Source organism: Eptatretus burgeri, chromosome 8 (assembly GCF_056783735.1).
Source record: "Eptatretus burgeri isolate ZD-2024b chromosome 8, Ebu_testis_v1, whole genome shotgun sequence".
NCBI classification, from domain to species: Eukaryota; Metazoa; Chordata; class Myxini; order Myxiniformes; family Myxinidae; genus Eptatretus; species Eptatretus burgeri.
Window position 1 is genome coordinate 96,895,307 of NC_140968.1, and position 12,779 is coordinate 96,908,085.

The 12,779-nt window shown below is 44.3% G+C and overlaps 1 protein-coding gene across 6 annotated transcripts in view; it reads right to left on the reverse strand.

Annotated features, from left to right (window-relative positions):
- LOC147022337 (arf-GAP with GTPase, ANK repeat and PH domain-containing protein 1-like) overlaps positions 1-12,779 on the reverse strand; it is a 185,509-nt gene that overhangs the window by 95,112 nt on the left and 77,618 nt on the right. For all 6 annotated transcript variants that reach the window (XM_085893112.1, XM_085893110.1, XM_085893114.1 and 3 more), the window contains 2 exons: positions 7,753-7,811; positions 1,645-1,732 (listed from right to left, as the gene is read on the reverse strand). In XM_085893112.1, the coding sequence (XP_085749238.1) occupies positions 1,645-1,732; positions 7,753-7,811 (147 nt within the window). The remainder of the gene's footprint in view (positions 1-1,644; positions 1,733-7,752; positions 7,812-12,779) is intronic.

Sequence of the window (12,779 nt, forward strand, 5' to 3'; positions counted from 1 at the left end):
ATGTTGAGGTCGTGGAGAGATTCACTTACCTTGGCAGTGATATTCATGTCTCTGCTGGCTGCGAGTCAGAGGTCAATAGACGTCTGGGTCGGGCCTGGGGAGTCATGGATTCACTGGATCATGGGGTGTGGCGCTGCCGGTACCTGTGCGGGAGGACGAAAGTCCGAGTCTTCAGGTCCTTGGTACTTCCAGTCTTGCTCTATGGGTGCGAGACTTGGACTCTGACCAAGGATCTGAGACGGAGACTTAATTCCTTTGGTACCAGGTCTCTTCGGAGAATCCTTGGCTATCGCTGGTCGGATTTTGTGTCCAACGAGCGGTTGCTGAGAGAGACTCGGATGAGATTTGTTACCTGCATAGTCCGTGAGCGTCAGTTGCGGCTGTATGGACATGTGGCTCGTTTTCCTGACTCTGATCCTGCTCACCAGATTCTCTCAGTGAGGGAGTCTCATGAGTGGAGGAGGCCAGTGGGTCGACCACGTGCCTCATGGTTGCAACAGGTTGACCATCATCTCAAGGAGATGGGGATGGGCCTGGCATCTGCCTGGGGGATGGCCAGACGGAGGCCCCTGGAGTACCGGCGGAAAGTGGACGTAGCGACGTGCTGTTCTGGCACATGCTCCCATACCTGACCTGATTCTTTATAGCTTTTTTTTAAAACTCTTTTATATATATGCTAATCATCATCATCATCATCAATGTAGCATACTCGTGACACAGTGTTGGCGGTTAGAAGCAGTCTCTTGGCAAGGGCTATGCTGGGTGGCTTGGTTATGTTGGCTGGTTTGCACCAATGACTGGGGTTGGGAGATGGATCCTGCAGCTTAACGTCCTTCCGATGGACGGCGCACATATGGATGCCTCACCCTGCATGTGAAACACCAGGGCACCAGCTTAATGATTGATCAAGATTCGAACCCAGGCCAGGCAACGCAAGGGCGAGTGTGCACACCTCGAAGCTATCCTGAGTCCCGTATACACTTATACAGTACTGCACATTGAAAAATTAAAAGTTGGTGTATTTCAGAGTATTTTGAGAACCACTTTCTTGTAATATCTGTCCCCACCCCTAAAGCCCATGCATGTGGCATGAACCAGGGGGTCAAACCCAAAAAATTATATTTATATATTTTAAATCTGTCCTCCAATGTTGATTGCATTCATAATGTTTCATTAAAAAATAAAAGTTTAAAAGTGTGCCTGTCATTGCATTTTTTTGGTATTTGACCTTTTGACCCTATACCAGGGCATACTCAATGGGGGATTGACACAGTTATTGCCCAGGGGTCAGGACCAAAAATTATAGTTATTGTACCCCAGTACCATGTGGTGATCATAACTACAAAATTTGATGAACTTCTGCACAACTGTTGAGGAGATAGCATAACGGACGGAAAGACGGTCAGAGTCAATTACAATATACCCCATTTGTTTTCCCAAGTAGCGTGGGGATAATGAGGTTGAAATAGCAATTTGTGATGCTTACTGTCTTGAATATTCAACTTTAATTGACAAGAATCACGACTGATATACAGTAATACAACTCTTGATAATTTAATTATTATGACTAGCACACAACCAATGTTCAGTGTTGAAATTAAGACAAAAACCTCAAAGTAATAGCTGTGTGCAATGATTGTTCACCTTCAGGCGATTCCTCTTGGATGTAGAAGCCTGTGAGATAGCGATGAACCAGCGCCGACTTCCCGCTGGCCAGGTTTCCCAGCACACCCTGAAGCACATTGGGGAAAAAAAAAAAAAAACAATTTCAACAATTAGGGATCAAGTTAGGCCATTGCTGACTCCTAAAACTGAAACATAGATCAAACTTCAAAAACAGCACATGACCAATTGTGATCGCAACCAAATTTTTCAATGGACATCCTTCCATGAAAAGCAAAATCACTGAATTTCCTGATACATTTCCCAGAGGCAAGACACGCCTGTTTGGACATTTTACACAAGGATCTGTTTATGTGTTTAAAATTTGGCAGATATTACCGGTAGGACGTGGACAACAGTCGACAGTGCACAGACCAACACACCATATTGATGTAGGAGTCCAATTAATGAGCTACACGTTCAGATTCACACATCAGCAGCAAACGCGTGCAGGACACGTAAACGCACGCAACACCGCAGCGCACACAGCAAAATAAACAAGCTACGTGGGATTACCTGAGTTTACATCACACGGTGCATGCTTTGCATCACATCACCACGAGGAAATGTACCCGTCGCTTCGCTGCCAGATTTAATCAAAAGACAACCGGTTGTACGTCACAAACATTCTGCTTCATTCATTCCAACATTTGGCCGAGGTCATCTTCCATCTGCTTGGAAGTCAGCTAACATCGCCTTTGTCTCCCGGCTTCTTCTTCTTTACCGGTCGCAATAATTCTCACATTCTTGCGGGGTTGGCCGGGGGTTGGGGGACTGGCTCAAGGCTTTCACGAATCGGCCTGCCAGACCTGCCATTCGACTAAGGTTAGGGTAGGAAATTGCAATTTGTTCAGGGTGCCAGTAATAGCTTGCCTACCATGGGACGTTTGATGTCCACCAACTAATGCCGTCAAATGGGACGCCCCGTTTAATGATGGCACATACCCTTCGTGAATGTGTTGGAACTCATCGTTGGGCAAAGAGGAACTTTGTCTCCTAAGGGACACTGAATACCATTGACAAGAGTCACAGGGCCACGCTTCATGGCAGAGCTGAGCTGTTCAGGGAGTTGAGGAGTAAAACTGTACGTGTGCTGATGGTGGACAAGGAGGCCGATGTGCGAGCAATCTGTGAAAGGCTAGAGCATCATCTGTGGATAAGTGATTCTTGTCCTGCTTACAAAGGAATTTGTGCACCGAGTTCTTCCAAGCCCATCCCTCAGTGTACTGCAGCTAGAGCGGAGGGTGGTGGGCTCTTGACAGAGGAACCCGAAGTGAAGGCCCACTGGGCCGGTTTCTTTGAGCGGCTGGACCAGGCTGACCCACCGGCTGTATAGATGGATGCTAGGGATGTAACTATCCCCATTGATGACCCTCCTATCAACTGTGAACCACCTTCGTCAGTGAAAACACAGGCTGCGGTGAACCAGTTGAAAGGGGGTAAAGCCCCAGGAATCTGTGGCATCCATGCCAAACTTCTCAAGGCTGGTGGAAATGCAATACTGGTATCATTGCATGCAGTTATTTGCTCTGTTTGGAACACAGGCATCATCCAAACGGACTGGAAGAGGGGTCTTGTTGTCCTTTTCTGGAAAGCAAAGGGTGATCACCAGGACTGCAACGACCACCGAGGGGTGAGGCTACTCTCAGTGCCGAGCAAGGTCTTTCCTATGATAATTCTTCATAGGGTTCACCACCATCTGATCGAGCACCAGTACACAGAGCAGTCAACGATTGACCGTATCCTTCCTCTCAGGGTCCTCACCGAATGCAGATCAGAGTTTCGGCAGGGGCTGCTTGCAGCCGATGTTTATCTTCGCAAAGCATTTGATTCAGTGAATTGGGATGCCCTCTGGAGGATTCTCAGTCTTCACAGGGTGCCATCAAAGTTGATCGATTTGATTTCTGAACAATATTCTGGTAATGAATGTGCTGTGAGGTGTGGTGGTTCCATCTGACTCATTTCCAGTTGTTGCTGGAGTTCGTCAGGGGTGTGTATTAGATTCCCACACTCTTTAACACTTGCATGGACCAAATTTTGAGGAAGATGCCAGAGAGATCAAGCTGCGGTGCATCCCTTGGGAATGTGAAGATCTCTGTCGTTGATTTCGCCGATGATGCAGTCATCCTTGCGGAAACACTGCATGTCATTGTAGGGGCACTCGAGGCACTTAATGAGGAATTGGAACCAATGGGATTACGGGTTTCCTTCGTCAAAACAAAGATCCAGGCATTCAATGACATCTTGGATGCGACTATTTTGTCTGTATCTGTTTGTGGTGAGGATGTTGAGGTCACGGAGAGATTCACGAACCTTGGCAGTGATATTCATGTCTTTTCTGGCTGTGAGCCGGAAGTCAACAGATGTCTGGGTCAGGCCTCGGGAGTCATGGATTCACTGGATCACGGGGTGTGGCATCATCAGTACCCTATGCAGGAGGACGAAAGTTGAAGTCTTCAGGTCCTTGGTGCTTCATGTCTTGCTCTACGGATGTGAGACTTGGATTATGACAACGGATCTGAGATGAAGACTTAACTCCTTCGGTACCAGGTCTCCTCGGAGAATCCTTGGCGATCGCTGATCAGAGTTTGTGTCCAATGAGCAATTGCTGAGAGAGACTCAAATGAGATTTGTTGCCTGTATAGTCCATGAGCATCAGCAGTGGATGTAAGGACATGTGACTCGTTTTCCTGATGCTGATCCTGCACACCAGATTCTCTCAGCGAGGGAGCCTCTGAGTTGGAGGAGACAAAGGAAATGACCACGTGCCTCGTGGTTGCAGTGGGTTGATCGGCATCTCAAGAAGATGGGGATGGGCCAGGCATCTGCCTGGGGGATGGCCTGATGGAGTCCCCTGGAGTAACGACGGAAAGTGGATGCAGCGACGCGCTGCTCTGGTGCATACTCCCATGCCTAACCTAACCTAACACACCCTGTCTGTGAAAGCCCAAGATGATTGTTTGGAGCTGGGCTGAGATTCAAACCCAGACTTGATAGCTAAGAGGTGAGCGTGCGTACCTCCAGGCCATCCTGCCACCCATCTTCATCAGTCATCCTTGCTGCTTATATGTGGCATGAGAACAGTCAGAATGATGAGTTACATTATTTATCTGCATATGTGCCATTTTGATCAATAACACATCATTATTGGAATATATCCAACCATGGCATAGCCATTCAAATTGACGTAGCTAACATCACCTTCGTAACCATCCTTGCCGCTTATATTTGTGCAAGCAGAGCCAACCCGCCGCTTCACTGACGGACCAGTTAGTCGTCCTGTCGGCCAAAAATTGCTATATTGGTCACTTTGGCATCACTTTGCGAACTCAAAACTGCCTTGGATGCTGCAGCCACATCGCCCATGTTACTTCCCTCACAAAGTTGTATCTATACCCGAGTTCAGAGTCTGTTGCTTCCACCTCCTCTCCCACCCCCCTCACCCCGGCCACACATCCCTTGCTGCTGAAAATGTTTCCCTCACACAATGTCCCTGGCTCCCTCTGGTTATTTTTTCTCACACTTGGGGCGAGAAGGAGGAGAAGGAAAGGAAGACAAATTTACCCATGCAGAGTGCTTGAAACCCTCCCCGTCCTCACGTCCCCCCCTCCCCCTTTCCCTCCCGTTCGTCCTGATGTCCCTTTCTGCTAGAAATGTCTCACACACGATGACAGGCTTTGATAGCCACTCCGTTTTTTATATATTTTTTTTTTGGGGGGGGGGGAAGGGTGGTGGAGGGGGTGGTGGGGAGAGGGAGAGAGAAGTGAAGGAGAACAAATTTACCCGTGCGAAGAGTGCTTTAACCTCAGAAGAGTGCTTTGACATGCAAAATTTGATTGGGTTTGGTTCAGTAGTTTTGTTTCGTTTTTGAAGCATAAACAAATAAATATGCAAATTCACTAATACTAGTGCGGGCCCATAGGTGCGTGCCAGTATGTGCAGCTTCGTTCCTTCACTCTCGTAAACGACGACTGGATTGGGGAATTGTTTCAATTAGATCGGACCAACCGTATCATAAATGGCCATAACATGGGAAACACCTGGGAAACATACTCAGGTCCCCAGCGTCAATTGTGACGTCATATCAAACGAAGAAGAAGAAGAAGAAGAATTGTAAAGCCACCTCTCTCTCTACCCCCCTCTCTCCACCTTAGTCTCGCCCCTCCTCTCTCCCCCCTCTCTCTCGCCCCCACTCTCACCCCCTCTCCCCCCCCCTCTCTCCCTCCCCTCTCTCTCGCCCCCTCCTCTCTCACCCCTCTCTCTGTAAATGTATTCACAAATGTCTACCAAGCATAACAATGAATTCAAACCATGAGAAAAAACAGCTTTCAAACCCTTGGGAAACAGCTCTTTCCCTTGGGAAAATTCAAATCTTGGGATTAATTAATAATTTGAACAATTAATTCAAACCTTGGGAAAAAACAGCTTTCAAACCTTGGGAAACACTTGGTAAACAGCTGAAATGGATGAAGAACGATATCAACCCTTGAAAAGGCACATACTCAGGTCCCCAGCGTCGATTGTGACGCCATACCAAACGAAGAAGAAGAAAAATTGACGTCAATCGTGCAAAAAACTTAATAAATAAATAAACAATTGTGACGTCGTTCATGACGTCATAGCACCGTGCCTTGTCATTAGTTGACAGATAAATGGCCGTAACTTGGGAACCGCTTGTCCGATTAATATCAAACTTTGAAAAGGCACATACTCAGGTCCCCAGCGTCGATTGTGACATCATACCAAGCGAAGAAGAAGAATTATGACGTCAATCGTGCAAAAAAAATAAAAATAATTGTGACGTCATTCGTGACTTCATAGCACCGTGTCTTGTCATTGGTTTACAGATAAATGGCCGTAACTTGGGAACCGCTCCACCCCTCTCTCCCCCCTCCTCTCTCGCCCCTCTCTCTGTAAATGTATTCACAAATGTCTACCAAGTGCAACAATTAATTCAAGCCTTGGGAAAAAACAGCTTTCAAAACTTGGGAAACAGCTGAAACGGATGAAGAACGATATCAAACCTTGAAAAGGCACATACTCAGGTCCCCAGCGTCGATTGTGACGTCATACCAAACTAAGAAGAAGAAGAATTGTGACGTCAATCGTGCAAAAAAACAAACAAACAAAAAAAAACATTAATTGTGACGTCATTCGTGACGTCATAGCACCGTGTCCTGTCATTGGTTGACAGACGTTATTGGTCATTATTGGTTGACAGACAATATCTTCTTCTTCTTTCGGCTGCTCCCGTTAGGGGTCGCCACAGCGGATCATCCGTATGATCTGCATCGTGATTTGGCACATGTTTTTTACGCCGGATGCCCTTCCTGACGCAACCCTGGTCGCCTCTTATGACACAGGGATATGGTACACCTATTTTTTAACAGGGGTATACACCGGCCCAGTATTACTGGTACTCATTTCGCCGACCTCGGAAGGATGACAGGCTGAGTCAACCCCCTGGTGTATTAATTCAGTGGCTCAACGGGGCTTGAACTCAGGACCTTTTGGATCCCAAGCCGCTGCCCTAACCACTGCGCCAACACCAGGCTGTTGACAGACAATATATAGGTCGTTATTGGTTGACAGACATTGGTCATTGTATCAAGTTATTCTTTTCATTACTGCCAATTATTGTGCTATGATTATTATTATTATGCTGTTATCATTATTCTGAGATATCTTTGGGAAAAAATGGCATGATAAGGTGATAAGGTGGAACAACACTTCAGCTGCGATATATACACCTTTCCAACACTGAAAAAAGCAATAAAATGGCCGTAACTTGTGAACTGCTCGTCCGATTAATATCAAACCTGGAAAGGGCACATCCGCGGGTCCCCGGCAATATTCCTGACAAGTTTCAATCAGATCGGACTGGCAGTTGTCGAGAAACGGCGGTCGCAGACAGACAGACACACACACACACACACACACACACACACACACACACACACACACACACACACACACACACACACACACACACACACACACACACACACACACACACACACACACACACATTGCTGGAATTATAGATAGATTATATTATATAGTGTAGAATATATTACTTGAGTAGCTTACCACTTTTAATTCTGGAACCGATTTGCTCAAAGTCCATTCCTGACTGTTGACGAAAGAATCTGAAAGAGAAAGAGAACAGATCAATTGATACGAAGTTAAAAAAAAAATCATTTCTAATCAACTTTTCAGTTTGAAGGTGAACACTTTTCATTACATCAGACATTGCTGGTCACATTGAGCCGATCAAATTATCACAGAGACATCGAATGGTTGAAAGCTTCGCACGGCACCACACGGACAGTTCTTCGTAACTTCAACAAATGGCACCTTCACTACCAAGGCAAATATAGCATTCCTTTCCAGTAGTAATTCTCCGCAGACTACTGCAGTACGATCTGTTACCAACTCTAGTATATGAGAGTACTACTATCATATACTATAGCTCTAACTGTAGCATTTTTGCCTGGGAAACAACCAAGTGTTTGAGTTACTGCCAGCAAAATAAATAAATAAATAAAAAGCCAGCAATCTTATTGCTATATCGGAGGGATAACATAAACAGTTAAACAAAATGGGGGGGTCAAAAATTTATTTTCCAGTGATGTGTGTAATGAGCTTTAGGCAGAGCATTTTGTTACCGAAGCAACCTTTTGGACCGGCATGAAAAGCAGGACATGTTTAAACCTCACTGCTCTGATGGGATGGATTCATTGATCTGTAAATGTTCCCAAGGCGAGTTTTAGTGAGGCATAGAACATCGGGCTCCATCAACGAAATTGTATAAACAATGATGTTCATGAAAGATGCATGGAACGTTCTTGTGTACGTTTCAATACAGCGATATGTACGAAGGGGAAAAGCATTCTTGGAAGCAGCCGAGTCAGCAGCACACCTGCTTGAATGTGACGGAGTGTTGTTCGAAGCATTCTCTTGGCAAGGGCTATGCTCGGTGCTTTGGTTATGCGGCTGCTTTGCTATTGCACTACCATCAATCGGTCAGGGAAATAATTTAGAATTTGCTCAGGATTCCGGTGACAACATGCTTATAGTTTGAGAAAGACATCGTGGGATCTATGAGGTCCATCGATGACAAGTGTTGGTAGACGGGTCCTTCAAACCTAACCTCCTTTCAATGCCAATGAATCACCAGGGTAGCAGGTGACAGATGGGTCACAATTCAAACCCAGGGCAGACAGTGCAAAGGTGAGTATGCACACCTCCAAGCTATCCTGTCAGCCCCATACATACTGATACATTAAGGTGCTGCCTGGTGTTGGCTTAATAGCTAGAGTGGTGGGCTTGGGATCCTAGGGTCCTGAGTTCAAATCCTGCTTGGATGTTGAATTAACACCATGTGGAGTTGACTCAGCCTGTCATCCTTCTGAGGTCGGCAAAATGAGTACCAGCCTGCTGGTATCCTGTGTCGGAGTGTCGACCCGTCTAGGATTGTGCCCAATAGCTCAGGAGACTGCTTCGGCAGCAACATCACTCTGCACAGAGTATGGTCCCAATGGATGGATGGATTAAGATGCTGTTACAATCGGCAAAATAATGGACGACTACAAATAGTAGGAATTATGAGTAAGTGTTACAAAGAATATGATAATCTCTCATCGTACCTTCACCTCATCTGTTTGGCACACGAATGCGAGCAATAACCCAATGATGCTGGGATCCCAAGTATACCGTGTTGATTTTTATATCGTCTCCTGATCTCATTGTGATTCTTGTTGAGGTTTCTACAGTGATATCTCCTAATGTCATTGTCCGACAAGCATACAGACACACAAACAATGCCAGTAAGCACACAAATACACACACAAGCTGGGAAAATAATGAGAATTTGAAGTGATATGAGACGTACAATCTTTTGCTGAAGCTGAAAGACTGATTAAATTGATACACCTGTAATTTTGGGGTCGTAGGTGCTTTACCACGTGAATGCGGCAAGAGCGCCTTCACAGCATTAACTATGTTCTAATAGCAAGTACTTTAGAGACACTCACATTTTAATTGCACGTAATCCAAAGATGGACTGACGGTCGTAACAATATTTTTCATCAAATTTTCCTCGAGCATCTCAATTTAAACATCTCAAGCTGTTGTTTTTATCATGCCCAAGTGTTTTCATTTATTTATTTATTTATCTATTCAAACGCTTTAATTGCATTTTCAATTTCAGATGCCAATATCGTCCAATAAGATATATAAATTGCAGTTGCAATTTGAAATTGCATTTTCAACTTACAAACAGACGGAAGATGACCTTGGGCAAATGATGGGGTAAAATGAACAGAAAGAGGATGTGCAAGAGCAGCAGAGCAGGTTTTTTTTTACGACATGTGAGCTGATGCCATCCGATCCAGTTGCAGAATCAGAGTCGTGGGTTGCCAGAAACCTTTCTACCTTCTCAGGTGCGAAAAAAAAACGAGAGTCCAGGAATCATCAGAGTCGGTGACTCAAACTCAATTCGCAAAATGTTGCAACTTAACTCGGACATGACAAAATTGACTTGAGACTCGGACTTGGTGTCTGGGGAATTGCGTCGTACTTGCAACTCGAGTTTATAATGACTTGTGGTCAGCTGCCGGATCACATACCGTTCATCACGATGGTTAAAGTGAGTGTCCAGTGTGTCCACTCTTCAGACTGCCGCTTGGATGTGGCAGGCCAGCACCAATGTGGCCATGTGTGAAATAACTCGATTCAAAGGCAAACCATGAACATTCGTGCCGAGGGAAACTTGGTCCCTGATCGGAATATCCCCACGCACGTCCCGACCGACATAAATATTTCGCGATGATCAAAATGTCAGGTGACTGATTATTTAAACTTCATCAATAATTGTAAATTATATCACGACACGTCTTTATAAAAGAAAAACATTAAAAAAAAAAAAAAACAAGCACGGCATCCTAAAAGACAACAAGTAAAGTTATTAATAAGTTATACGTTTCATTTATAACATACATAACAAATACACAAGTAAATTTTTTTAATCTCCTTAACCGTTCCATATTGAATGCTTTGGTGCTACATGTAAACCAATGGATAATCTGAGGTTACTGACTCGTTTCACGTTGTTCAAGTACTGTAGGTACACTAGATATGAGAAGTAAATTTAACATAAATTTAATTTGTGGGAAGAAAACAAAAAATGTTCACTCTATGAAATTGACTAATAAAAACTTGAGTTAAACAGCTTTTCAGAACATACATCTGTATCATAAAAGGAGCCGCGTCTGTCTGTCTGGCTGTTTGTTTGATGTGTTATAACTTGAGAACGTATTAACGGATTTCAATAAATCCAACTACGGTGGATTCAGGGAACTCCCGGGAAGGTTTGTGATATAAAAAAAAATATATATATATATATAGTCCTTTTTTTATGGGTACACGGGCACACGTGGCGAAACTGCAAACACCAACTTGTGATGCTGGTTATTCCTGCACTCCCAGGGATCCTTTTTCTTCTTGCCCGATTGATTAACCATCACAGCAAAGATTGGTATTTCCATCAGCGAAGCAACGGGTCTTATATTCTAGTTGCAATGAATGAAGCTCTGTGTCTTAATTCCTTGATTAGCTTATACTCCACGAGGTTTATAAATAAATGTGGGACTTGACACAAGTCGAAGTAACACTACGGTGACTTGAGACTTGACTCGAGACTTGCCCTCAAAGACTTGAGACTTGGCTCAGTGACTTGTCGACATCTCCTTTCTGGAAAGCAAACCTGACCGAAGGTAATCTCAAATCATTCCACAAAACCCACAGCAAGTGTGCGCGTTCACTCTCAGGAGAGCCCGAAAACAACATCTATTGAACCTCAACATTGAGCTTTCAAACATGTCTCCCTCCTCTAAAACATGGTCGAACCTTGTTAAGTCTATCTCTGGTTGTTGTTTTTTAATTGATGAGTGTGGAACAGCCTCAAACCCATCCAGGCACAGCCAAGTGAGCCTCATTCAAAAAAAAATAATAATAACCCAGATCAAAAAATTAAATAATTCTGGCTGCCAGACCATGTGTCCAATCAAGTTGAGATTTAAAACATATATTCCCAAGAAAAATTTGGATCTTCACAAAAATCCCGATTCAAATCTTCACAAAAATCTAATCATTTCCTCCCAGTCACACACCCAACCTGTCCACCAAGTTTCGTCCAAATCCATCTACATCTTTTCTTGAGATATCCTGCTCACAGACAGACCGACAGAAAAGTGGACAGACAGATTGGGGGGGAACACAACTCCCATCCACCTTTGGAGGCAGAAGTAAAAATGTACAAAAACCAATCTCCTTAACTACAGACCTATCAGCTTTCAGGTCTTCCAATCATCAGTAAGGTCACGGAATCCATCATTGCAGTCGACATAAAATCCTTCCTTTTCTTGAACAGTCTCATCTTAGATCACCAATTCTTATTCAGATGATGTTATTGTGCCTTGGACATGCTGCTTCGACACTCCCAATAATGGATGGAGGTCCTGGATATCAGGGCCGTCTCTCTAATATCTCCAGCTTCCAATACAGTGGAAACGGCAATCTGTAAAATAATTGTGGTGTCATTCCTTCTTTCCTCGTTTGGTTTTTTTTCTTTTTTTTTTTGGAATTACATTCCAACATGTTCTCATCATTAAAAAAAAAAAAAAAAATCAGATTTTCTTTTTTGTTGGTTTTATTTATTTCTTTTTGGCGGTATAGAATTACGGATGGTTGTGTAAATGAGGCCTCATCTACAATATTGTGTACAGAAGAATCATGTCAGTGTGGAGGAAGTAAAGAAACAGCTAGGAAAGCTGAGAGTAGATACAGCTCCGGGGCCAAATAATATGCACATGAGAGTTAAGCTTGGAAATAAGGTAGATAGGGGAGCAGGTTGTGATCAGATTTCGGAAAGTATTGATACTTTCATAGGTTGGCAAACTGCATCTGCTAATCTTTTGCCCAAAGAGATGTAAGGTGTTGCGGATGGGTAAGACTAATGAAAATAGAGATTATATGATGCAAGGGGCAATCATGGAGCGTGTCACACAGTGTAAGAGGCAGAGCACTGGAGTGTGCGTCAAAGGTCGAGCGCCATC